Source organism: Malaclemys terrapin, chromosome 2 (genome assembly GCF_027887155.1).
Source record: "Malaclemys terrapin pileata isolate rMalTer1 chromosome 2, rMalTer1.hap1, whole genome shotgun sequence".
NCBI lineage: Eukaryota > Metazoa > Chordata > Testudines > Emydidae > Malaclemys > Malaclemys terrapin.
In genome coordinates, this window is record NC_071506.1 from 281,097,106 (window position 1) to 281,124,439 (window position 27,334).

General features: G+C 48.0%; 2 protein-coding genes across 7 annotated transcripts in view; one reads left to right on the top strand and one right to left on the bottom strand.

The window, feature by feature from the left end:
* Positions 1-10,208, bottom strand: part of SNAP47 (synaptosome associated protein 47) — a 35,100-nt gene extending 24,892 nt beyond the window's left edge. The window contains exons 1-3 of one of the 2 annotated variants that reach the window (XM_054016725.1): positions 10,166-10,208; positions 7,388-7,448; positions 764-1,301 (exon numbers count right to left, since the gene is read on the bottom strand). In XM_054016725.1, the coding sequence (XP_053872700.1) occupies positions 764-1,263 (500 nt within the window). In that variant the 5' untranslated portion in view covers positions 1,264-1,301; positions 7,388-7,448; positions 10,166-10,208. Of the gene's footprint in view, positions 1-763; positions 1,302-7,387; positions 7,449-9,723; positions 9,811-10,165 lie in introns of those variants that run through there. The other variant, XM_054016723.1, reaches the window with a different exon arrangement.
* Positions 10,209-10,391: 183 nt separating this feature from the next.
* On the top strand, positions 10,392-27,261 carry JMJD4 (jumonji domain containing 4). 5 transcript variants are annotated; one of them, XM_054016727.1, is made up of 8 exons: positions 10,392-10,477; positions 12,159-12,487; positions 12,759-12,883; positions 13,994-14,159; positions 15,996-16,121; positions 21,633-21,900; positions 23,911-24,057; positions 26,082-27,261. In XM_054016727.1, exons 2-8 carry the CDS (start codon positions 12,408-12,410, stop codon positions 26,391-26,393), a joined length of 1,224 nt encoding a protein of 407 aa, XP_053872702.1. In that variant the 5' UTR covers positions 10,392-10,477; positions 12,159-12,407; the 3' UTR covers positions 26,394-27,261. The 5 variants fall into 5 exon arrangements, 4 of the variants coding, with proteins under 4 accessions (XP_053872702.1, XP_053872704.1, XP_053872703.1 ...); XM_054016729.1 differs by having other exon boundaries at positions 10,414-10,433; XM_054016728.1 differs by lacking the exon at positions 10,392-10,477 and adding an exon at positions 11,578-11,763.
* The last annotated feature ends 73 nt before the right edge of the window (positions 27,262-27,334 follow it).

The window sequence follows — 27,334 nt, forward strand, 5'->3', positions numbered from 1 at the left end:
GGGACAGGGAGCAGTTGGATGGGGCGGAAGTTCTGGGTGGTGGTGGTCAGGGGAAGGGGAACAGGGGGGGTTGGATAGGCTTCGGAGGGGGCGGGGATGTGGATGGGGTTGGGGCAGTCAGGGGACAGGGGGTTGGATAGGGGGTGGGGTCCTGGGGAGGCGGATAGGGATGAGGGGTCCCGGGAGGGTGTGGTCAGGGGACAAGGAGCAGGGGGGGTTGGATGGGTCGGGGGTTCTGAGGGGGGCAGTCAGGGGGCGGGAAGTGGGAGGGGGCCAGGCTGTTTGGGGAAGCACAGCCTTCCCTACCAGGCCCTCCATACAGTTTCGCAACCCCGATGTGGCCCTCGGGCCAAAAAGTTTGCCCACCCCTGCCGTACACACTAGAGCACAGGGAGGAGAGCTGAGCTCAGTGCAGTGGTTACGCAGCTCCTGAACAGACCCCTCCCTTACAGAGTAAAACCACAGCAGGGTTCTTCATGTGCACTGAGGAGGGGGTAAAATTTACCCCAAGTGAAAATTAGTTTGGTGTGTTCTCATCCTAGCCCTAGGAGAGGATTATCGACATCATAAAATCACCAAGCCTTCTGACATACTCAACACTCCCTAATTAACACAAAACTGGAAGAATAAAGCATTGCAACTTGAAAAAAGGTGCATAGAACGGAGTCACATGAGTACTGAATGTGAAAATCTTACAGTAAGGTTTCAGACATATACAATATGAACTATCAATTACTGTTCAGCTCCAGTTATGCTACTGTACCTGTCTGTTACATCCATTTCAGAGTCAATCTTGTTCAGTCCTTTCATGATGTTATCAAACTGTTCACCCTGATAGTGGAGCACCTTTGTTGTATCCTCCATACGTTTCTGGGATGCAGACAGTAAACCAGTCAGTTCTTTCCCTTTCGTCGTGTGCAGAGAATCTGCCTGAGCTCCAGCCCCTGGACACGACAGCAGCTGCTCCCTCCAGAAGTGCTCCAGGATGTTGAAGACCACATTTCTGTTGGGCTGGAGGGAACTGAACCAGTGCTTGGTGTTTTCCTTCTCCAGAATTGTGAGGGAGCTGAATATTAAACTGGAGGACTCCTTCTTGATCTCACTGATGCTGGAAAGATGGAAGCTGACCAGAAGCTCTCCGGTCTTGTCAGCTGTAAACCTGACCACAATAGGAGTCAGTGAGAGTCTGCCAGAGACCCATCGTTTCTCAGTGTTTAAGTAATAGGAACAGGGCCACGCATGGATACATATGTCCACATTCATTAGTTCGCTGTTAGGATCCTCTTCTACAGTGATGTCACCTTCAAAGTGAGAAAAAGAAAACAAGTAAACAAGGCAGAAAAATACATCTGAGGTGATTCTTGTAAGTTAGGGTGCACAGATCTAGGATGTCCCCATAGGCTCCATACTGGTGGGTAACTGATCTGAGGCACCAGTCATCTTTCAATGTTGCCCCTAGGTCATCTCAGATATGCAGGTAACCAAGGTTTGGCTGCTATGAGCTTTAGGGGGTGGGATTGGCCACCTCTTCTGATCCATCTCCAATTTCACCTTGAAAAGACTCCTCTTTTAAAAAAAAAAGGGTATTTTATTATTGTTTCCTCTGACAGCAACTCCAGCCTTAATAATAATAATAATTAATGAAGATATCCTATCTCCTAGAACTGGAAGGGACCTTGAAAGGTCATCAAGTCCAGCCCCCTGCCTTCACTAGCAGGACCAAGTACTGATTTTGCCCCAGATCCCCAAGTGGCCCCCTCAAGGATTGAACTCACAACCCTGGGTTTAGCAGGCCAATGCTCAAACCACTGATCTATCCCTCCCCCCAAGCCTTCCCCAGCCTCTCCTCCCCGTTCCCAAATGATCACGTTTCACTGAAATACTTTTGTGTATTTATGATATTTGAATCACTAGTATATGGTTGTATTTTGATAATCTGTAGTGCTGTGGTTGGGGTGGTGCTTTATAAATAAAATACATTTATATACATGCTTTATTCAGCACATTTTTTTAAACATGTACCAAAATAGAGTATAGTTAGTGAAAAATCCCATCTTTGTAAAAACAGCCCAGGCTTTCATTTGTATGTCCCTTTCCATACACATCAATGAATAAATTATTGTAAATACCACATAAGGCATTAGCTGCCTATTCGCCATGTCTCAAAGTGCTACCCAGGGGCATTCAAAGGTTAAGAGAAGCAGAAATGATTTCTATTAATCTAAGCACAAGAGACAACTTGTTTGATTTACCAAAAAGATACCAATGTACCCCTCTACACATTATAGAATTCTTCAGTTTAGCATGAACATTGTATAGCTCTTTAAAAAACGTCTTTGGGCAAACATAAGCAAGTGGCCCTACCAGCCTGCTCCTACCACAATACACATGTGCTGCATAGGAGCCAAACTCATGCCATGCCTGGAGTTTCCTTTATTGTTGACTTAAACATCCTGAGCTCAACTGTTCCTATGCGACCCCTATGTCCCTAGTTCCCTTAGCCCAGAGATGAGCAAACTACAGCCAGTGGGTCACATCCGGCCCACCAGCTGATTTAATCCAGCCCTTGAGCTCCTGCTGGGAAGTGGGGTCTGGGGCTTGCCCCGCTCCGCGCAGCTCCCAGAAGCAGCGGCATGCCCCCTCCTCCTGCCAGCTCCTACATTTAGGGGCAGCCAGGGGGCTCCGAATGCTGCCCCTGCCCCAAGTGCTGCCCCTGCAGCTCCCCTTGGCCGGGAACTGCAGCCTATGGGAGCTGCAGGGGCGGTGCCTGTGGGCTGGGCAGCGCGCAGAGCCGCCTGGCTGCGCCTCCGCATAGGAGCTGGAGAGGGGACATGCCGCTGCTTCTGGGAGCTGCTTGAGGTAAGAGCCACCCAGAGCCTGCACTCTTGAACCCCTCCCATGCCCCAACCCCCTGCCCCAGTCCTGGTCCCCCTCCCACCCTCCGAACCCCGGGATCCCAGCCATCACCTCCCCCCAAAGTGCAACCCCCTGCCCCAGCCTGCAGCACCCTCCCGTACCCTGAACTCCTCATTTCTGGCCCCACCCCAGAGCCCTCACCTCCCCACCCCCCCGTGCCTCAACCCCCTGCCCCAGCCCTGATCCCCCTCCCGCCCTCTGAACACCTCGGTCCTAGCCTGGAGCACCCTCTTACACCCCAAATCCCTCATCCCCAGCCCTACCCCAGAGCTCGCACCTCCAGCCAGAGCCCTCACCTCAGCCCCCTGCCCCAGCCTGGAGCCCCCTCCCAGACCCTGAACTCCTCGTTCCTGGCCCCACTCCGGAGCCCATACCCCCAGACACAGCCCTCACCCCCTCCCGCACCCCAACCCCAATTCCGTGAGCATTCATGGCCCGCCATACAATTTCCATACCCGGATGTGGCCCTCGGGCCAAAAAGTTTGCCCACTCCTGCCTTAGCCTACAGGGACATTTAACCTAAACCTTTTATAAACGGAGTTAGAGTGAACAGGATCCACCTGGTCTGACTGCCAGGATGAGTCACCTAAACAGCTCTGCATCTTTGCACAAGGTTCTAGAACCTGACACCCATTACACAACACACTTGCTTGTCATGAGCATAAAAGGAATGACTTGACCTTGATCACATCTACACCTGTCGGGCTTTTCTCTGAATCTGGTCAGTAAATAACTGGCAGAAAGTGATTTTTTCCAGCGCTTTTATGTTCTCCATGAAACCAGAGATGACCAAGAGACTAATACAGCCGTCATTATGAGAACAAGGAGCAATGGTCTCAAGTTGCAGTGGGGGAGGTCCAGGTTGGATATCAGGAAAAACTATTTCACTAGGAGGGTGGTGAAGCACTGGAATGCGTTACCTAGGGAGGTGGTGGAGTCTCCTTCCTTGGAGGTTTTTAAGGCCCGGCTTGACAAAGCCCTGGCTGGGATGATTTAGCTGGGAATTGGTCCTGCTTTGAGCAGGGGGTTGGACTAGATGACCTCTTGAGGTCCCTTCCAACTCTGATATTCTATGATTCTATGATGCTTACAATTTATTCTACGCAATAATAAAATTATAATAATCCACACTTAAATTTATCCTGCTGGAATACAAAAGCCAAGCACACCGAGTTGAAAAGATGCCACTCTGGCCCTCAAAGAGCTCAGGACCTGTGAGGAAAGCTGTTAAACAAAATGTGACAGAATGTAGTTGCTGTAGCAGCTTTGCCTCCTGAACACGCCTATGGACTAAAGGCAGGCAACACTAAGGGGCAGCGGTGTGGGGAGAGGCTACGAGGAGGAGACACGAGGGGACCCAACAATGTTCCAATACGTGAGGAGTAGCACAAAACGTTTTAACTGCAGAATTTTGGACTACGGTAATATCACTTGACCTGTGGGTCCAGTGACTACCCAAACTTCACCGGCAATTTATGATGTCAGAATAGCAAGAATCATCATCAATTTTATGGTGCTATCTGTAAGTCCAGCCAGGGACTCTGATTAAATCGTGTCCCTGAAGAATGGTTTGTTCATGTCAAAAACTCCACGTTGGAATCGTAACTTTAGTGCACACGTGTTTGGAGGAAAAGGAGAGAGGGAGAGAAGAACACAGCTTCCAAAAATCCACTTGGACCATCTCCTGCTCCTGTAGTCCTCTGCTGCTTTCTTTTGTCCTGTGACCCACCTTGTTCCTCTCTAAATTTCTTTCATTCCCCCAGAATTGTAATGCTCAAATTGTATGAGTTTGTACATTCCACAAGTTCTATAACAGCCACATTGTGTTCCTTACTTATATTACTTCTTGTGAGCAGGGACTGGATAATAGCGATTTAAAGGCTCATGTATTAATTATCTTATTGAAGTCTGATGTATCATAACAAAAATTATAGATCCTCAGGGTTGCAACACAGGCTTAAGGTACTATGGTACTTTATTTGCTTTAAGCAATGAAAGGTTCGGTTATTTACACTGGGTAGCCTCCAAAATCAGATTAATTTAGACAGCAATTTATGCTGTGACACTAATGGCTGGTTTGATTTCAACTGTGATCTGCTTCCCCTTGTGAGAATTTTCAGGAATTCTAATACGAGACAAAAAGTTAACCATCGTCTTGCTTTGAATATCATCAGTCTGATTCTCCTATGGCCCGCATGCTACAGCTAGACACCAGATCTTGTATATATATCTAAGCACATACTGTACATTCATATACACCCCTGGCATGGACATTCCTACCTGTGGATCTAACCTTGGTTACTCACACTACTAATCACATTTATATCATCGGGCCTATTTGCATAAGGACTACTCACACAGGGCCAGATTCTGACACACTGAAGTTTAGTACCTTACTCCACAGGTAGCCGCACTGAAAACAACATGAATAAGGGCACTGGAATCCAGCCCATAGCAGATGTTTGCAAGATGTATGTTTGGAATTGTAACCGTTTGTCCTAGCAGGATTATAATCCTACACACATATCACAGTATCTCCTTTACAACAACTTCAAGTCAGCTACTTTTGGGGCCGAGGCCAAAATAAACAAGAAAATCCAGTAAATATAGGGAGGGTTAGCCAGCAGACCAATCACAAGGCTGAAAACTAGGAGCAATGACTTCTAGCTAGCTATGCCACCAATTTGCTGTGTGACTTGAACAAGTTGCTAAAACATTTTGTCTCCGTTTCTCCACCTATAAATTGGTGATATTTCTCTATTTCACAAGAGTACTGTGAGGCTTAGAAAGAATTATCTCAAGAAATTTTTTATTTACTACTGTTATATCTAATACATTAGATTTATACCTGAAAGGTTTGAAGAGAGAAAAAATACCAACATATTTATCAGTTTTTCTAGTTTGTTTACTCTGGGCATGACACCACTTTGTGTTTAGTCAATTTTATTGTTTCCTATGTATAGGCAGTCATTTTCTTTTGTTTGTGAGGGTCTTTCGCACAGAAAGATGGATGAGAAAAATATTTTTTAAAGAACAGTGACGTGTGACTGTAAAACTACAAAAATTAGCAGGGATACCCCAGAGCAGGTGCAGCACCTAACACTAAGGCTAGGTCTACTCTACCCGCCTGAATCGGCGGGTAGAAATCGACCTCTCGGGGATCAATTCATCAATCCCCGAATCGATGCTCTTACTCCACCAGCGAAGGTGGGAGTAAGGGCCGTCGACGGTAAGCCGCAGAGGTCGATTTTGCCGCCGTCCCTACAGCGGGGTAAGTTGGCTGCGACACGTCGAATTCAGCTACGCTATTCGCGTAGCTGAATTTGCGTATCTTAAATCGACACCCCCCCCCCCGTAGTGAAGACCTGCCCTAAGGGTTTTGCCAGTACAGTTAAATCAGCAAAACCCTCAAGACGTGGAAGCAGTTCTACCAATATAGAAGTATTTATACTGGTATAGATTAAGTTTGTTTGGGGAACAGACATAAGGTATGCTAGTATAAGCACAGTTATAACATTATGTTGGTTCCCTTAAGTTAGTTAAACAAAACAAAAACAGTAACACCCCCTGACTGGTATAACTTAAGTGTAAACCAGGCCTAACTTTTTGAAATTGACTAGATTTCAAATTGACTGTATACCCTTAATGACAGTTTGAACAACAATTTAAAGACAAAGATGTGTTTTTACCCTCTCTATTACTATTTATTTAAAAGACTGAGACTATTTACCATTCTGGCATTCACCTGTAAGTACTTATTTTAATTTTTTAAAATAAATAAAATAGTTACACTACTTAGCTTCTGCCCCAAATAATATTAACAATCATATCAGAGAGACAAAGTAGGTGAAGTAATATCTTTTAGCGGACCAAAGTCTAGAAGACATAACAATATTAATAAAATATATTACCTCAGCCACCTTATCTACCACAAATATTAATACACTTCTCAACACCTCCGTTAAGTAAGGGGATATCAGCCCTATTTTACAGATGAGGAAACCGAGGTACAGAACCATTAAGAGACTTGCCCAAGATCACCTAGGAAGTTTGTGGCAGAGCCTGAAAAATAACCAAGGTTTTCCAACTCCCAGCCCTGTGCCCTACCCACTGGAACAAGCTGTTTCTCAGTTGTCAGGCCCAGTTAGTAATAATGCATCCTCCTACTGTTTGGTATGGCCCTTCTTCGCATTCTGTCTATAGGAATGTAAGGACAGTTTTGAATAAAGCAACTGACTCTAAATTTTTGCCAGATCTCAGACTGGACATGAACCACTTCTAGGGTTTGGGAAAAAGTCCATAAAACCATCCTTCCTTTCACTGTAAACATCCAATAGCTTCCCATTCAAACAACATTTTCTCCCAGATCCTATACATAATTAAACTAAAATCTCTGATGCAACGTTAACTATGGTCTTTCAACCATGCCACCATAACTGGAATAATAAATATTATATATCAAGTTATTTACCTCTGTCTGCAGATTCAGGATTCTCAGGCAGCCTCAGGGTTGCTATCTTTGTAAGTTTGTCCTTTGTATTCAAGACAGCAAGTTAGTTTTTGTTATTGTTTGTTTTCTCTTTCTATTTCTTAATGCCCAAAGCAAAAAACAAATGAACTGTGAAAAGGGTAAAATCCTACTACACCTGATACCAAAAAGAAAAAGTCTAATGATAAATGCTTACTAGTATCTTTATTCTTTAACTCTTGACATAAGGCAGACACCTGACGAAACTCCTCTCTCTCTCTCCAGTAGAAGAAAACAATCAGCTACTGGGGATTTACATATGCTATATATTTTTGGGTCACATGACTTTTGACTCATTGAGGGCTATACATTTTTTACCTTGCTAGTCAGTTTCTCTCTGTGTCTGACGACAGAATGCACCAGCAAAGATCTATTACTAATGGTGACTTTGGAAACTGTAATTTTCCACAGCTATTGCATACACATTTTCCCCATAATATGCTTAATATTAATCATCTTCGTTCGATAGCAGGCTTTGTCGTCTCAGAGGATCCCAACGTGCTTTAGAAATGTAAATGGTATATAAACTAGTGAGTCAGGAATCATTTCATTCAACAATGAAGCCACCAACCACACAGAATGTGGCCACTATTTAATAGCACACAATATTACATAACAGTTGAAGCCAAGACTTCAAGAAGCCTGATTAGCAAAGGATGACAGACCTGCCCTCCCCCCCGCCCGCAAAAAAAAAAAAGAAAAAGAAAAGAAGAGAGCAAGGGATGGAATGCTGGAGGGGAAGGAATTAAACATACTGTTCCAGCCATAAACTGTTTACTGTGGCTATGCCAGTGGTGAGCTGTGATTACTTCTCCTGAAGAGCTAAGAGCCAGCCAGATACTCCACCTGGTAGGACCAGAAGCAGCCAAAACAGAGACTGGAGAAAACAGAGCCCAGCCAAGGCCACCCTTGTCCTGGCACTCCCCTACACCCAGAACTGTGCAGCAGAGACAAACCCCTCCTTGCCGCCCCCACTCTCTCTCTCTAGGGGGGCCCTAAGACCCAAGCAGTGCCTGCCCTCCCCCAACCATGTGGGTTGCAGAGAGGACTCAGGAGCCAGCCGGAGAAGCAGCCAAAGCAGGGACATTTTGACATTCCTGTCAAAACCATTGACTATTCTGACTTACTCTGCCCTGTGCAGAGGGTCTGTTTGCTTCCCCCTCTTTTTCCCTCGCAGGCCTGGTCTACACTGAAGTTGGGACAGCTTAACTCCATCGCTCAGGGCTGTGAAAAATGTCACACTCTGTGCCATGTAGTTAAGCCAACCTAAGCCCCTGTGTAGATACTGTTAGGTCAGGGGTGGGTAACCTACAGCCCGCAGGCCGGATCGGGCCCATTGGTTAATTTCATCCGGCCCATGGCACCCTCTTCCCCCCGGTCCCCCAGAATCCAGCTGTGTTTGTTTCTCACACTGTATTTGCTAGTGTCTTGTCACTCTAGTTTTAAATATCCCAAGCAATGGTATTTCTGCTTTTACTCAGGGAGAATATTCCACAGCCTGACACATCCCACTGTTAGGAACCTTTGCTTGGATTCAGAATACGTCCCCCCACCCCACCTCTTTTAATTTCATTACTCCTAGTTATATCCCTGAGTATCAAACTAAATTCCATTCCACCCTCATGTTTTAACCCTTTAAATATCTGTACATCATCATGTCTCTCCCCAATCCTTTAATCACCACTTAATCAAGTCACATCTTTCACTCTTGCAATCTTTCCTGGCCCCCCAATTAGTTTTGTTGTTCTTTTCTGAACTCCTACCAATGTGTCAATATTTTTCTAGGATTGTAGCACCCAGAACTGAATGTGATATTCCAGATGCAGTTGCACAAGACCTGTGTGTGATCCAGGGGGTAGGATACCGGACTGGGAGCCAAGAGACCTGGATTCTATTTCTGGCTCTGCCACCAATATTACTGTGTAGTCTTAGGCAGGTCCCTTAACCTCTCTCTGACTCAGTTTTTGCTGAGATGATGAGGATGAGGTGATGCTCCTTCTTTTGTAAAATGCATTGAGCTCATCACCTGAAAAGCATTATGTAAGTGACAAGTGTTTCTAATTTTTCCCAGTCTGTGACATCATGCTTCTGCACATGCGGTTACATCACACTGTTAACTCCTGCATCGTTTAGCATCCACTTTCCACGGTCCTTCCCCCAGCGTTAGAGCATCCCACTCTTCTTTCTCCCACTGAATGTCTTTCTAGGGAATTCCCCCCCAAGAATTAGCTGCATTTTCCAAGAGGACTAATCTTCAGTTGCCCACTGATATTGCAAACCTCTCTTGGTTCCGCTATTTCGCTTCTGGCTTCGCTGATGTTTGAAGCTTCTGCCCAGGTTAGGATCATGGACAGGCTCTTCGGAAATGCTTCATACTGACCCCACATCCAGCATTCCCCCTGCCACGCCCCCGGGGCCTTCCACCCCCCGCTGCCCTATGCAACGGCCCCCACGCCTAGGGGGCCCCCACCCCCCGCAGCGGCCTCCCGGCCTAGGGGGCCCCCACGCCCCACTGCCCCCCCCCCGCAGCGGCCTCCTGGCCTAAGGGCCCCCCCCCCGCAGCGCCCCCCACACCCGCTGCCCCCCGACACGAAGTGCCCCCCCGGCTGCCCGCCAGTGGCCCCAGCAGGGACCTGTGCGCTCCCCTCTGGCAAAGCGGCCGTGCGGAGGGGGAAGGGGGGGGACACCGCCCATCCCCCACGCCGGGCAGGAACCACTCACCTCCCCCAGGAGAAGGGGCCGGGTTCTACTCAGCCCAACTACGCCGCTGCTGCGCTCCGCACCTGCGCCCGCCGCGAACTTTCATTGGCCGAGCCGGCCCCACCCCGTCCTCTCCGATTTCTCTCCCCCCGTGAACGTGCGGCCCCGCGCCCAGGTTCCGGCCCCCCCGAGACCCGCTCGCCAGGCGCAGGCGCAGGCGCAGCCCGGGTTCCCCGCCCGAGCCTTCCTTCCCCCTCCTCGCGCCCGCACCTCGCGAGCCGGGTCACGGGTGCGTGCGTCGCCATAATGCGTCCGGGTAGCGGCGAGCCCAGGGTGCGTGACCGGTCGGTCCCCTCACCCCCCCCCCCCCGAGCTGAGACGCCGCATCCCCCTTCCCGGGGCCCCTCACCCCCCCCATAGCGGGGACCCCGCCCCCCCATCCCGGGGCCCCTCATCCCCCCTATAGCGGGGACCCCGCCCCCCCTTCCCGGGGCCCCTCATCCCCCCCATAGCGGGGACCCCGCCCCCCCATCCCGGGGCCCCTCACCCCCCCCATAGCGGGGACCCCGCCCCCCCATCCCGGGGCCCCTCACCCCCCCCATAGCGGGGACCCCGCACCCCATCCCGGGGCCCCTCACCCCCCCCATAGCGGGGACCCCGCCCCCCATCCCGGGGCCCCTCACCCCCCCTATAGCGGGGACCCCGCCCCCCATCCCGGGGCCCCTCACCCCCCCCATAGCCGGGAAACCCGCCCCCCCAATCCGGGGCCCCTCATCCCCTCCATCCCGGGGCCCCTCATCCCCCCTATAGCGGGGACCCCGCCCCCCCATCCCGGGGCCCCTCACCCCCCCTATAGCGGGGACCCCGCCCCCCATCCCGGGGCCCCTCATCCCCCCTATAGCGGGGACCCCGCCCCCCCATCCCGGGGCCCCTCACCCCCCCTATAGCGGGGACCCCGCCCCCCATCCCGGGGCCCCTCACCCCCCCCATAGCGGGGACCCCGCCCCCCATCCCGGGGCCCCTCACCCCCCCTATAGCGGGGACCCCGCCCCCCATCCCGGGGCCCCTCACCCCCCCCATAGCGGGGACCCCGCCCCCCATCCCGGGGCCCCTCACCCCCCCATAGCGGGGACCCCGCCCCCCCATCCCGGGGCCCCTCACCCCCCCCATAGCGGGGACCCCGCACCCCATCCCGGGGCCCCTCACCCCCCCCATAGCGGGGACCCCGCCCCCCATCCCGGGGCCCCTCACCCCCCCTATAGCGGGGACCCCGCCCCCCATCCCGGGGCCCCTCACCCCCCCCATAGCCGGGAAACCCGCCCCCCCAATCCGGGGCCCCTCATCCCCTCCATCCCGGGGAACCCAGACCTCCCCCTTCTGGGCCCCTCATCCCCCCCCCATAGCTGGGATGCTGCATCTCCCATCCCGGGGGCCCTTGCCCCCCCCATAGCGGGGACCCCGGAGCCCCTCCAACTTTCCCGATAGCAGGAGCCCGGATTCCCCCTCCTCTCCAGGGGCCCTCGCCCCCTGCCCCTGATAGCAGGGGCCTGGATCCTGATCCTCTCCTGGGGACCCTCACTTCCCGACTGCTGGGGTCTCTCTCAGGGTGGGGCTTAGGGGTGAGTTTCAGGCTCTCGGGTTTCCCTTTAGATGCTGGGATTAAGGGGAGTTTGGGGGTATGGGGAGGTGCCTTCCCCGCCCCATCATCTGTCTAATTTCCCCCAGGCATCGCTGCTATCACTCCCTGTTCCCTCTCAACTACCTCATTATTTTTTAATGATTGGGAGCTGCCTGTCCATCTGCAGCAGACAGAGCGGTGCAGGGCGCCCAGCTTGATTCCTGCAGGGTCTAACCTTATAAAACTATCCTGCTTAGTGTTTTCTTTACAGTCTGATCAGCTTAGAATTGGACACATTTTATTTATTTTTTTGCTTGCAAAAGAAGCTTCGCTTTGTATTCACAGATCTGGGGAGAGAACCCCACTGAAATGAGCATGTCTGCTGTTTATTTCTAGAAACAGGCAAGTGGCCGTTCTCTTCTGCGACCCATTGAGAATGCCAAGCAAAAGCATGGGAATAATTTAATATGAACATGTAACTAGACTATCTACCATGGACATGAAAGATCTACAAGAATATAGGCTTTGGTTACTGTGATTTGTTTGTAACGTAGCCATTCGATCGAGGTGGCTGTCGGAGAATAACTCTCTGCTTCCCCATGGCCATAAACATTGAAGAGCATTGAAGGATATTTCTGGCCCTGTATGTTGAAACACAAATGGGAAGAACAAGGCTTTTCCTGCAAGATTTTATCTCTATTTTGGAACTGGACATTTTTTTACTTGTGAGTTAATTTTCATAGATTTGAAAGATCCACTCAGATTAATGTACTGTACAGTTGTTTATTTTAGCCTAACTAAATATTGTCTGATCAGCACCTTCTCAACTAAGTACCAGGAAAGTTATATAGTCTGAATGGACAGAGCAGCATTTGCCTGTTCCACTGCGTTCTTTCGTGATTACAGCAGTGCATCTCATGGTGCAGTCTCCCTGCCCCAAGGACATGTTGACTATATTGAAAAGGTAGAATCGTTTAGTTACTCCGATTTTTTCAGGGACTATCTGATTCCCAACCACCCATGTGTTTTCTCAGCTAAATTCACTGAGGGCTGGGGCAGCAGGAGGAATTGGGTGACTCGGGATGGGAAGCCTAACTTTGATTATCTACTGCAGCATTTTGGTAAGTGATTAAGTTTTTAATATGTCATTTAATATGAATGATACAAGTCAAAGAGTTTTTAATAACAGGGCCTCTGCCAATGACAAATATCCTCTGGGCCTTAAAGGGATCAACCTCTCAGTTGATACGTTAATTTATAAGAATATATAAAAATGGTGCATCTAGCCCAGTATCCCATCTTCTGAGAGTAGCCGGTGCCAGATACTTGAGAGGGAATGAACAGAACAAGACAGTTATCGAGTGATCCATCCCCCGTCATCCAGTCCTTGCTTCTGGAAGTCAGAGGTTTAGGGACATCCAGAGTATGGGGCTTCATCCCTGACCATCTTGTCTAACAGCCAGTGATGGACCTATACTCCATGAATTTATCTAATTCCTTTTTGAACCCAGTTATACAGTTGGCTTTCACAGCATCACCTGGCAATGAGTTCCACAGGTTGGCTGTGTTATGTGAAGAAGTACTTCCTTATGTTTGTTTTAAACTTGCGGCCTGTTAATTTAATTGGGAGACCCCTGGTTCTTGTGTTATGTGAAGGGGTAAATAACACTTCCCTATTCACAATTTTCTACCCTCGTTTGTACTTTCCCCCCTTCGCCAAGCTTTAATTTAATCTAAAAATAAATCTGAACTCATTTAGGGCCCTATCATGCAAATTTAAACTCCTTCTTAACTTTACACATGTGAATAATCCCAGGCACAAGCTCAAGTGTTTATAGAATCTACATTGGGTTGATGGGGAAGGAACAGGCTTTGGCTATTGTGGAAATCTAAGTCTCTCTTTATGCTGTGAGAGATTCAGAGTTTTGGCTACAGCCCATATCCCATCCCCAACGCACTTTGCTTTCATGCATTTTGGGTGGTGTCATTGCTGCATGCCTCATTCAGTTAACACTTCCATAAATCATGCTATGAATAATGTTGATCTAAGGTTTAGTGGCAATATCAGGAAAGCGAGACTGGCTAGAGACCATGTCTGCATAAGTGTTTGTACAGCACCTAGCACAATGGGGCCCAGATACTAGATGCTAACATACTATAAATATGGAAGGATTACAGTTTTGGCACCAGTTATTCTGCTTCCCAATTGGCTCAAAAGGTTTATATTTCAGGGAAGGCTGTAGTACCTGTTGCCAACTGTGATGTCAAGGAATACAATTCTAATCCAAAGGAACAGATCCCTCTCAAGGAGTACATAAGTTATTGGAAAGAATACATTAAAAAAAACTACCATTCACCCCGGGGGTGCCTCTACCTCAAAGATTGGCACTTGTACAGGTAAGAGAGCACTTTGGAATCCTCAGCATGCTGTAATACAGCAGTGAACTGCTGCTAAACCGTGACACTGATCTTTCATTACCTGATGGTTTCACTGAAGGCACCTATCCACTGAAATACTTTTCTTTTACTGTACTGATCTAAATGTGCCACACACCAAAGAGTTCTTAAACATTTTCATAGTGTTGGCTCCAGGGGTGAAAGTAACTTAAGGGAAAGTAACACAGGGAGGCCGGGGTCCTGAGCAAGGTGTGTGTGTGTGGGGGGGGCTCACCCAGAAGGGGCAGGGCCACAGGCAGAAAGGGTGGGGCTGGGCCAGACTCCCCTAGCCAGCCCTTCAGCATGGCACGGCAGCGATTTAAAGAGCCCGGGGCTCCCGGCCGCCTCTGCTAGCGCTACCCCAGGGCTCCGGAGGTGATTAGTGGTAGTGGCGGCCGGGAGCCCCAGGGCTCTGGCGGTGATTTAAAGGACCAGGGGCTCCAGCCGCTGCTGGGAGCCCCGGGACCTTTTAAATTGCTGGGCCCCGGGAAGCTGCCGGTGCGGTCGGCTGTATACCGGCCCGGCTTACTTTCACCTCTGGTTGGCTCTTGCTTTGGCCTTTGGTTAGTAAGGTAAAAATCTTACCATTTTTAATTGTGTTTAATGCAATAAGCACTCTTTCCATTTTTAAATCAAAGTAAATCATGAGGACTTTTTGCCCTTCATTTAATCTTCCCGTCCCATCTGCTCTGTTCCTATCTCCCCATGCACAAGTTTCCCTGCTCCTTCTCTGCCCCGTGCATGCTGCCTGGATGCATCCTCCCCTTCTTGTCCTGCCCAGCCGTCCAGTGCTCCTCTCTTCCTTGAATGGCTGCTGCTCTGCTGCTGATTCAAGTTTGCTACGAGTGAGTTCTGATTCTCCATCTGTGTGGCAGTGACTTCTCACAGGGGCATCTAGACAGGGCCCTCTTCGCATATGTCTGTTTATTCAGACATCTAGACGTTACTTTGCCATGGAGCGCCTGGATGCCTGTAGAAGCAGCTGGAAATGAGGCGGCATCATAACATCGGCCAAGCCTCCACACACCACAGTTGGAGAACCCCTGCCAAACGCCATTGAAAAGCCTACGATCCCGCTTTGGCTTTTTTGAATGTGTTAACAAAGTGGGACGACTGACTGGTTGTGCAGATTTCTTACTGGAGTGGACTTAGTGTTTACTAAGAGGGATTTAGTTAACTCTCACAACTCTCCTGTGAGGTAGCAAAACACAATTGCACCCATTTTGCTGCACCTAAGGCTAGATTCATGAGGGGGACTTAAGCATAACAGCCCCTTTTAGATGCCTACATCCAACATTTAGATGCTGTTGGCATTCACAAAATCACTGCTGAGCTGTCACCTAACCCTGGAGGTACCTAAAGTCCATAGGTTCCCTGAGATCCCACCCTACTCAGCATTTCCTACTGGCTAGCTTACGTGGCTCCCTGCTCAGCATGCCGACTTTGAAAATCCCTTTTTTTGGGTGCCTGACTCTTCCCAGACATTGTATAGGGCTCCTGGACACCTGTTGCAGGGTTGAGAATTCCACCAGGTGGCCTAAAAGTCAGGTGTTGCAAAGCCTTGTGAATCTAGCTCCAGGAAGGTTGGACTAGATGACCTCCCGAGGTCCCTTCCAATCCTGATATTTTATGATTCTAAGTCACTTGTAGCAGATGACATAGCAAGGCAGTAATGGCCTCAATGAGACACCGCTCCAGCCACCTGACCAGTCTCTGCTGCTGAGCTTTGGGAAACCGAGATGATGAATGAATGTTTCTTTTCCCTGACGCCTTTTTGCAATGCTTTGTCTTTTTAAGGGCTTTCCCAGAGCAAGATGTTTATACAACCCCCATCTATTTCACTTCTGACTGGCTGAATGAATACTGGGATGCCAAAGGCCTGGATGATTATCGATTTGTCTACATGGGACCTAAGGGTTCATGGTAAAGTAACTTTGATTTTTTTTAAATTCCCATGCACTGTTTTAAACAGTTATTAGCATTACAGTCATACTCCAAGCTGTGAGTCGGGACCAGGTCCCTATTGTGCTGGGTGCCACACAAGTATAACATAAGGCAGCCCTTTTCCCCCAAGGCAGTCTAAATAGGGACAACATGTGACCGACAGGTATAGATCACAATAGGGGACGGGGGTGAGAGAAGGCGACAGTGGGGACAGTCATAGGAATGCTAAGGCTGCACATATTACCTAAGTGTATAGTAAATGTGGTGAGATGACCTTGCTTGATGGCACCGTTCTGTGCAACATCTCTCGCGATGACTCTAGTCATAAAACCCACAGAGTGAGCTGGGAAAGGGGAGCAGCCTGGCCAGTACGGGTCCCCATCCTGTATCCTTAATAGGAAGAATCTGGGGAGATTCGCCTGAGTGTGGGCTGCGGAATCGGATCTAAAGGTCGCAAGGTCAGGTTTTTAAGGTCAGGCTTGACAAAGCCCTGGCTGGGATGATTTAGTTGGGGTTGGTCCTGCTTTGAGCAGGGGGTTGGACTAGATGACCTCCTGAGGTCCCTTCCAACCCTGATATTCTATGATTCTATGAACCAAGGCTCGTAAGGGATATACAGAGGTTAGAATTAGTCACTCACGTTAGGTTCTCTGGCTCAGTGTATCCCGGGAGAAGAAAACAGGAGGGAGAACTTGGTATTACTTAGAACTTGGGCATAACTGCGTTTGTATAGCACCTATCACGATGGGGTGCTGTTCCATGACTGGGGGTTCTAGGCACTACAGTAATACAGACAATTAATAGTAATTGAACTCAGCTTTAATGAAAGCACAGTGTGTAAGCATCACTGGAGCGCCTTCATGTAGAGTACAGTACTGAAGGAATCCTTCAAACCTGCAGAGCCAGCTGCAGCCTCACAGGGGTGCTGACTAGTTAAGTGAGCACTTCTCAGATTAAGGCCTGGTCTACCCTAGTCTGTTATTTCGGAATTAGCCGAGTTAATTCGGAAAAAAAAAAAAAAAAATTCTGTCCACACGACCAAACCGTTTTTTTCGATTTAAAGGGCTCTTTAATCCAATTTCTGTACTCCACCTCAGCAAGTGGAGTAGTGCTTAAATCGAGATCGCAATCCCGGGTTAAAGGTATTGTGGATGCAATTCAACGTTATTGGCTTCCGGGAGCTATCCCAGAATGCTCCCTTGTGACCGTTCTGGACAGCACTCTCACCTCCAATGCACTAGTCAGGTGGGCAGGAAAAGCCCCGGGAACTTTTGAATTTCATTTCTTGTTTGGTCACCATCAGCACAGTCCACCATCACAGACAACCATGCAGAGTCCACCATCACAGGAGATCACGCATTCGCAGACGAGCTCCAGCAGGGTCCGAACGGGAGGTACTAGATCTCATCGCATTTTGGGGAGACGAGTCTGTTATGGCAGAACTACCTTCCAAAAAAACGAATGCAAATACATACACTAAAGTCTCCAGGGCCATGACGGAAAGAAGCTACTCCAGGGATACAGAGCAGTGTCGTACAGAAATCAAGGAGCTCAGGCAAGCGTACCAAAATCCAGGGGGGCAAATGGGCGCTCTGGGTCACAGCCCCATACATTCCACTTCTACTGTGAGCTGCATGCGATTATGGGGGGTGATGCCACCACTACCCCACCACTGTCCCTGGACACCTGCAAGGGGGGAGTTGCACGGAGCGAGGAGGAAGAGTCATGGGAGGATGAAGAGGAGGAGGACAGTGCACAGGCAGCAAGTGGAGAATCCGTTTTCCCCCCTAGCCAGGAACTATTCTTAACGCTGGAGCCAATAGCCTCCCCCCACTCCCAAGGCGAGATCCCGGACCATGACCCTGGAGAAGGTACTTCTGGTGAGTGAGAGCCTAATCGGAGCCACGCGGTGAGGGGTGGGAGAAACCCAGCTGCGCTGGGCTGTTCGCATTTAGTTTAAAGGGCTCATCCCTGCTCAGAGCCTCATCAGAGCCACGCGGTGGGGGCGGGGGGTGTTGTGTGAAGCGATTATCCCAGAGTGCCCGCAAGCCCTCCTTTTATATGGCAAACCCACCAGGCATTGCTTGCTATGGGGAAGGGGGCCCAGCAGTTTGAAAACATTGAAATGAATGTAGAAGAAGCAAAACCCCGCGTGTCCCTAGGCTGCCTGCAAGCTGAATTCTGTTGCCTGGCCGTGTGTGATGGCTTACTCACACCGAAGTGTCCCCTTTGTTCTCTGAAATGTATCTTTTAAAATACTACCCTCCCTTTTTCTCCTCCCACAGGTGCAAATGTTTCAAAGTGGCCACTATCTACTCCGTCCCAGAGGCTGGTCCAGATTAGAAGGCAGAAAAAATGAACTCAGGACGACATGTTCGCTGAGCTCATGCAGTCCTCCCCCACTGATAGGGCCCAGCTGAATGCGTGGAGGCAAACAATTGCGGAGTCCCATAAAGCATTACAGGAACACGAAGAGAGGAGGGACACGCGTGATGAGAGCAGGCAGGACGCAATGGTCAAGCTCATGGGGGAGCAAACTGACATGCTCCGCTGTATGATGGATCTAATGGGGGAAAGGCAGCAAGACCACAGACTGCTGCTGCAGCCCCTGTATAACCGCCCTCCCTCCTCCCCAAGTTCCATAGCTTCCTCACCCAGACGCCCAAGAACACAATGGGGGAGGCTACAGGGACCCACACACTCAACCCCAGAGGATCGCCCAAGCAGCAGAAAACTGGGATATGCGAACTTTTGACTTGGTTTCTGGACTTGTCCTTCCCTCCTCCTCCACCTCCCTAACCCAATACTCCCTTCTCCCCCTCCCCCGGTCTACCTTCGGATTTCTCTCAATGTGTTGTGCAACAAATAATAAAGAACAGGTTTTAAACAATTTTGACTTTATTTCCTTTCATATATATAGGGGGCAGGTAACGTCAAGAGAAACAAAAACAACTGTCACACCGTACCCTGGCCAGTCATGAAACTGGCTTTCAAAGCTTCTCTGATGCGCAGCGCGCCTTGCTGCGCTCTTCTAATCGCCCTGTTGTCTGGCTGTGCGAAATTGGCCGCCAGGTGAGTTGCCTCAACCTCCCACCCCGCCATAAATGTCTCCCCCTTACTCTCACAGATATTGTGGAGCACACAACAAGCAGCAATTACAATTGGAATATTGGTTGTGCTGAGACCTAACTGAGTCAGTAAACTGCGCCAGCGCGCTTTCAAATGTCCAAAAGCACATTCTACTGCCATTCTGCACTTGCTCAGCCTATAGTTGAACTGCTCCTTACTACTGTCCAGGGTGCCTGTGTACGGCTTCATGAGCCATGACATTAAGGGGTAGGCTGGGACCCCGAGGATAACTATTGGCATTTCAACATCCCCAGCAGTAATTTTCTGGTCTGGGAAGTAAGTCCTTTCCTGCAGCTGTTCAAACAGACCAGAGTTCCTGAAGATGCGAGCGTCATGCACCTTTCCCGGCCATCCCACGTTGATGTCGGTGAAACATCCCTTGTGATCCACCAGTGGTTGCAGCACCATGGAAAAGTACCCCTTGCGGTTTACGTACTGGCTGCCCCGGTGTGCCGGGGCCAAGATAGGGATATGTGTTCCGTCTATCGCTCCACCGCAGTTAGGGAACCCTAGCACATTAAAGCCATCCACAATGGTCTGCACACTTCCCAAAGTCACTACCCTTGATAGCAGCTGGTCAGTGATTGCGTTGGCTACTTGCAGCACAGCAGCCCGTACAGTAGATTTGCCCACTCCAAACTGATTCCCGACTGACTGGTAGCTATCGGGCGTTGCAAGCTTCCACAGTGCTATGGCCAGTCGCTTCTCAACTGTGAGGACTGCTCTCATTTTTGTGTCTTTGCGCTTCAGGGCAGGGGACAGCAATCACAAAGTTCCATGAAAGTGGCCCTACGCATATGAAAGTTTTGCAGCCACTGGGAATCATCCCAGACCTGCAACACTATGCAGTCCCACCAGTCTGTGCTTATTTCCCAGGCCCAAAATCGGCGTTCCACGGTATGAACTTGGCCCAATGCCACCATGATCTCCCAATTGCCACATGCCGTGCTTCTAGGAACATCTGTGTGTATGTCCTCATCAGTATAGTAATCGCACTGTTGTCGCTTCCTCGCCCAGTTTTGCAGGTACTGCACATACTGCTGAATAATGCGCGAGGTATTTACAATGGTCAAAACTGCAGCGGAGATCTGAGCGGGCTCCATGCTTGCCACGCTATGGCGCTTGCACGGGTAATCCTGGAAAAAGGGCGCGAAGCGTAGGAGATCTGTTCGGTTCAAGATGGCCGATAAAAGGCGGGAAATGGTTGTCTTCTGTAGCTTTCACGGAGTCGGGAAGCTCACTAGAGCTGCAAGAGTGGGAGAGCAGAGTTTGCAGCGGAAGTGTGAGCAGAGTTTGCGGCAGAAGCTGTGCGGCTCAGGTCACAATGGCCGAAAAACGTCAGGGAATTGTTGCCTTCTGTAGCTTGCACGTGAGCCCAGGACAGACAACATGGAAAAATTACCTAGCGTTGCAAGAGCAGGAGAGCAGAGTTTGCGGCGGAAGCTGTGCTGCTCGGTTCACGGTAGCCAAAAAAAGGCGGGAAATGGTTAGATAAAAGAGTAGATAGAAAGACGAGAGGACATGCGAGGTAGATTCATAGTAACAGGAGACAGGCGGTGCACCGTCTGCTGGCAGTATGGCGTCTGTCGTAGCTTTCACGGAGGGAGGAGTGAGTGATGGCACACACCCAGAAACGCCCGCGAGAATGTTTTTGCCGCATCATGCACTGGGAGCTTAACCCACAATTCCAATGGGCGGTGGGGACTGTGAGAACTGTGGGATAGCTTCCCACAGTGCACCTCTCCGACATTCTTTGCTAGCCTAGGTACTGTGGACGCACTCCGCCGAATTCACGCACTTTAGTGGGGGACCACAACAGTGAATGTATAAAATCGCTTCCGAAAATTCGAATAGAATAAGTTCGAATTAATTTCGTACTGTAGACGTACCCTAAGACTCAGAGCCACAAAGGTGTTTAGGCTCCTAACTTCCATTGAAATCAGTGGGAGTCTTTGTGGATCTGGGCCTGAGTCTAAAACGTTGCCATTCGTTGGCGATAAACCTGCCCTTTCAGTCTTAGCTTCAGCCCAAATCTGCTGCCTTTGAAGTGTGAGGTTCAAACTGAAAATTAATACTTTAGCAGAGAAAAGTGTGGCAAGGGGATGTTGCTGATCTTTTCTACCCCCTCCCCCCACCTCGAGTTTATTAATAGGGTGCTTTCTTGGCCCTTAACACCTGACAATTGAAAACAGACTGACGGCCACATTCTCGCTTCAGCTATGCCTGCACAGCTCAAATTGATTTGTGGAAATATCCAAAGCCAGAATATGCCCATAGTCTTAACGTTACTTGATTTGTGCTTGTTTGCATTGTATTTGCCTTTTGTGTCACACATGCTTAAACCTTTGACTTGGCCCATAGGACTCCTTTTCATGCCGACGTCTTCCGCTCCTACAGCTGGTCTGCCAATATCTGCGGGAAAAAGAAATGGCTGCTCTATCCCCCCAGGCAGGAGGAGTACCTCAGAGATCGCCATGGTAACTTGCCCTTCGATGTCACTGCGCCTGGTCTTCAAGACAGCAGCGTTTACCCACGCTATGCCCAAAGCTGCCCCCCTGTTGAAATCATCCAGGAAGCAGGGGAGATAGTCTTCATCCCTAGCGGATGGCACCATCAGGTGTACAACCTGGTAAGATAATTGACAACTTAGGTTTAGGTCAGTTAACTTCCTGAAAACCATCTGAAGAGTTGTCCTAATTAGCCAGAGCTGCCTCTTTGCAAGTGACAATTGTAATCTATGGGAAATACACTCTCAGAACAGCAGCGTGTGACCCCAAGTGTTATAGGGTTAGCCTTATACCCAAAGCAGCTGGTCTGCTGAAAAGTGACTCGTGTAACACTAACAACAAGGGATTCTAACCTAAACAGACCAATTTCTAGATGTAGCCACAAGATCTGGGGGCGGGATAGCTCAGTAGTTTGAGTATTGGCTTGTTAAACCCAGGGTTGTGAGTTCAGTCCTTGAGGGAGCCACTTAGGGATCTGGGGCAAAATCAGTATTTGGTCCTGCTAGTAAAGGCAGGGGGCTGGACTTGATGATCTTTCAGGGTCCCTTCTAGTTCTATGAGATAGATATATTTCCATATATATCATCAATACACTTACACACTAGAAGCAAGAGGAAAACCAAGGACAGGGTGGGCCCATTACTGAATGAGGAGGGAAAGACAACAGAAAATGCAGCAGTGGCCAAAGTGTTAAATGCCATTTTTGTTTCAGTTTTCACCAAAAGAATTAGCAGTGATCGGATGACTAACACATTTCTATGATTCGTTAGCAAATCAAAAGGTTTTGTGTAAGGAGTAAAGTTCTGCTGAGTCTTTAGCTAATTCTAGAGCAGGAAAGAAACCAGTTTACAATTTCTCGCTGGGTTTCCATACTGTCCTGTCACAGGTTGCATTTCTCAGCCTGGTCACTGCCGGGAAGAAACTCCGAAGTTGGACCCAGGAGGCCTAGTTTGGGTTTTGCAAAATCTTGGCCTTTTGATTTTGCAAAATCAAGGCATATGGGGTATATTAGATCCCTCTTCTGTTTAATCCACATCACCAAAACTTCAGCAGTTCTCCTAAAAATGTAATTCTGGGTTTGGCCCATCTTTAGACATTATAGCTTCTGCTGAGACAAAACATAAGGAGCGATAAGGGAAAGCCAGGCTAAATGTTTGGTAGCAGCAGAGAGAGACAAAGGCCCAGATCCTCAAAGGTATTGATTTCAGTGGAAGTTAGGAGCTTAAATCTCTTCGAGGATCTGGATCAAAGTTCATAAGAAGACGCTTAGATAGGGCTCTGTGCTCAGATCCCTTGTGCCCATGAGGATTCACTTGCAGGAGAGAAGCCCTGGAGGATAATTTTGAATGGGATCCTGACCTAAATTGGGAGGGGTTTGGGGTTTGGTTTTTTTGGATGGTGGGGGAAAGTAACAGTCTATCTGGGTGATGTTTGGTTTTAAATGCATGTCACAGTTGGGGGTTTGGTGCACATCAGAATCTATAGGCAGGTGCCTTTGGGGTTAGTCAGTCCAATCATTTCTGTGCTATATGCACTGTTTTTATGTTTGCACTGAGCAAGATAAAACAATGTCCCAAATGATCAGTCTCTGCGGTAACTATATTGAAGTAATGGCAGGGAGTAACCCTGTCCCGTTTTTAGACATAGCAAAAGGTGCTTCTTACCACTTGATCATTTAGAACACTAAGCAAAATAGATAATTCTCATTGATATCCTGCACTGGCTGGGAAAGGATTGGATGACATGGGGGGATCTCGAACATCCGACTTACGCTGCTACATACAGTGTGTCCTTCAGTATCAACACTTCAGCTAATTAAAGCCTCTTCAAAAGTGTGGGTTGTAGTAGGGCACAGTACTGGTTGTAGATGTGGGCACAACTGCCAAGTGTCAGTGAGAAGGACTGAGTATGGGGGAAGCTTAGGAAGCAGGGTTTGATTAGCAAGGGAGTTAAAAAGAGGTGGACATTGAAGATATTTGAGGCCCAGAGAGGCCTTTCCATTCATTGAGGATCAGGGATTTACTCTTGTTGGCACCAACTTTGTGGAAATCAGTAATGGGGTCAGAGACATCACACCACATGCTCTCCTAGGCTAAGATGAATAACCAGTTAGACTCTGTGGTTTCTTCCAGGAGGATACAATTTCCATCAACCACAACTGGGTGAATGGCTGCAACGTGGCTATCATGTGGAGCTTCTTGCAGGATGAATTAGCAGCCGTCCAACGGGAAATCAGCGAATGGAGAGACACTATGGAGGACTGGCACCTACAATGCCAGGTATGACACCCAGTCAGTTAAGTGATGTGAACCCCACTTTCCTTGGGCTATTGTAGCTCCTATGTAGTGCATTTCAGTGATACTGGACACCAAACTGATCCGTATTGAGAGGTCATGCTTTATTACAGGCTGGGAAATGAACAGTCCAATTTGTTAGGTGATAGATTATCCCTTAAGTCTCTCACTATCTCACTGATGCAACACTCAGTGTATATGCTACTGCTTGTACTTATTTGTTGCCTCAGGCAGGTCCGAAGAACATAAGAACGGCCATACTGGGTCAGACCAAAGGTCCATCTTGCCCAGTATCCTGTCTGCTGACAGTGGCCAATGCCAGGTGCCCCAGAGGGAATGAACAGAACAGGGAATCCTCAAGTGATCCTTCCCGTTGCCCATTCCCAGCTTCTGGCAAACAGAGGCTAGGGACACCATCCCTGCCCATCCTGGCTAATAGCCATTGATGGAATAGCCTCCATGAATGTATCTAATTCTTTTTTGAACTCTGTTAAAGTCTTGGCCTTCACAACATCCGCTGGCAAAGGTTGTGTATTGTGTGTATACACAGGTTGTGTATTGTGTGAAGAAATACTTCCTTTTGTTTGTTTTAAACCTGCTGCCTATTAATTTCATTTGGTGACCCCCTAGTTCTTGTGTTATGAGAAGGCATAAGTAACACTTCCTTATTTACTTTCTCCACACCAGTGATGATTTTATAGACCTCCGTCATATCCCCCCTTAGTTGTCTCTTTTGCAAGCTGAAAAGTCCCAGTCTTATTAATCTCTCTTCATCTGGAAACTGTTCCAAACTCCTCATAATTTTTGTTGCCCTTTTCAAAACTTTTTCCAATTCCAATATATCTTTTTTGAGATGGGGTGACCACATCTGCATGCAGTATTCCATTGTAGATGTACCCTCAGGATTCTGGTACTGATGTGATACAAATATATTAAATAATAATAATAGGATTGGGATGAAGGTACATTTATATTACTCCTACTTTTATTTTTTTCCTTGTTCCTTATGTGGCAGCACTCTTAGTTCTCCAAAGGCAGGACTTTGCCATTACTTGCACAACTGTAATTTGCTTGGCAACACCCTTTGCCTCTTGGTAACATGATTCCTGGTGTTTGAACCCACATCAACATCTGGTGTCCTACGCACTACCCAGGATAGATGGAATATCCTTCAGCTAAAGAAATACCTTATTTCCATAAAGTTTTATAAGAGAAGTATCTTAATTATTCCATAATGAAAGACGTGTTATGAGAACAGGGCGGTAAATTGTGATTGTTTTCTAGGTCCATTTTTGGAAAGCAGCAGGCATATGACTGTGAAACCGTTATTTAGTTAGTAGTCTTTTTATATGTTGTATGATTCAAAAATATTGGGGACGTTGAAATGTCAATAGAAATTCATTATTGATTACCTCACTAATCTGCAAGTGCTAAAGGCTAAAAGCAAGCCTGTGTGTCCCTTGTTTCTAAAATAAATAGTTATCAGGCTGTAAAAATAAAACCTTTAATATTCCCTCACGTTCTTGCTGATAATTGAACAATAGGGCCTCCAGTCTGACTATGATTGTGTAGAACGTGTGACTGAAGAAAGTCAGTTTGTTAATCTGCACCCATTAAGTCAATTTCTAGACCTTTCAATTAGTGCTTAAGTTAGCTATTTGTTTCATAGGAGATGCTGGGTATAGTATTTCCCTGTATGAGATCTCTCTCTACTGGAAATAGTAAAATCCTGTCTTATTGAGCTGGGGAAACCCCAGCCACTAGAACTGGTCAGATAAAAGTTTACTGGAAACTCTGGGGATACTGGGAAGAGTTTAGTTGGGGCTAGCGAGATTTCCTGTCAATTAACGAATTTTACTGTAATTAGGCATCCGGAAATAACAGCCAGGAGTCACACACTGAGAAGAGTTTTCAGCTACTTACTGGCTTGAGAAGGCAGCTGCCTTTAACTCTCTTACTAGTGCAGTAAATAAGGAGTCAACGTTTAATGTAGTTTTTTTCTCCCTTAGGTAATCATGAAATCTTGCACAGGCATAAACTATAAGGAGTTCTACAACTTCCTTAAGGTAATCGCGGAGAACAGGATTTCTGTCTTAAACCACGTCCTAGATGAAGAAGCTTCAGCCAAGAACACTCACAGGGCTGCCACCTCCGCTCTGGGCATGCTCCATGCGGTGTTTGATTTAAAAAGGGCTGTGCAAGTGTTAACATCCTTAAATGCTAATGAGGATTTCAAGAAACTGAACCCTAAATCACTGTCCCCACCTCCAGAGGCATTACTACACCACCTGAAAGCTGCAATAGACACAGCACTGTTATAGTTCCATATTTATTCAAGTATTTGTACCTATTGCAACATAGCTGCATGTAGACAAATCATAAGAAGGCTCCAGATTTCCCCCGTTAGAGTTTAAGCACAATGAGCCTTAATGTGGATGGGGAGGCCGTGGATATAGAATCAAGAGAAAAAGCATGTTAGGAAAATGAGTACACTACAGTAAATGGCCTGTTTATATTGAAACCACTCTAAAAAGGGAAGACGTCTCCAGCAGAGTCAGAGATTAGATTCATTCCATGTAGCAGAAATGCAAGCAGCTAAACTCACCATAGCAGGAAGAAGTTATGGTCCTAAGAATCAGCCACGTAGGAAATTCAGCCATTGGAATGGTCTAGAACCAAAAGGATGAACTTTTGAGATGTATCCTCTCAATTCTACGCACCAAAGCATCTATATTTCAGCAAGTTCACCTCTCTGTACTGAGATCACCTAGAGACTGAACTAAAAAGAGTTTTAGAAAGGCAAAAGCATGGAAGTCTGTATGTAGCCTTAGACTGTGTGTTAATGAAAGGAAGAGTATTAACATGCTGTGTGGTGACATAGCACAACCTATGAACTTAAGGGTAATACACATTGAAAAGGACTGCAAGGGAAGTGGCCTCACAAGCGTTTTCAGTTAAACTATAAAAAACACTCCCATTGTTGTTAGGGGTTTGCAGTTAGTTTCCTTCTAAACAGGGGCTGTGAAAAGTTTAATTCTAGCCAACAGTGCTTCCATTAAGATTATAGTTGAAGGTTTTTAAGCACTGAGCTGAAACTTAATCAGTTGTTGACCTCTGAGGTGACCAGTATGGGTGACCACTTAAAGTTGCTGTTTTTAATATTGCACATTAAAATGTTTAAAAATGTCAGGGACCATCTCATTCTTTCAAAGGTTAAACTACCCTTCAGAATTAGTATGTTAAACATGTCTTGCATGTGCTA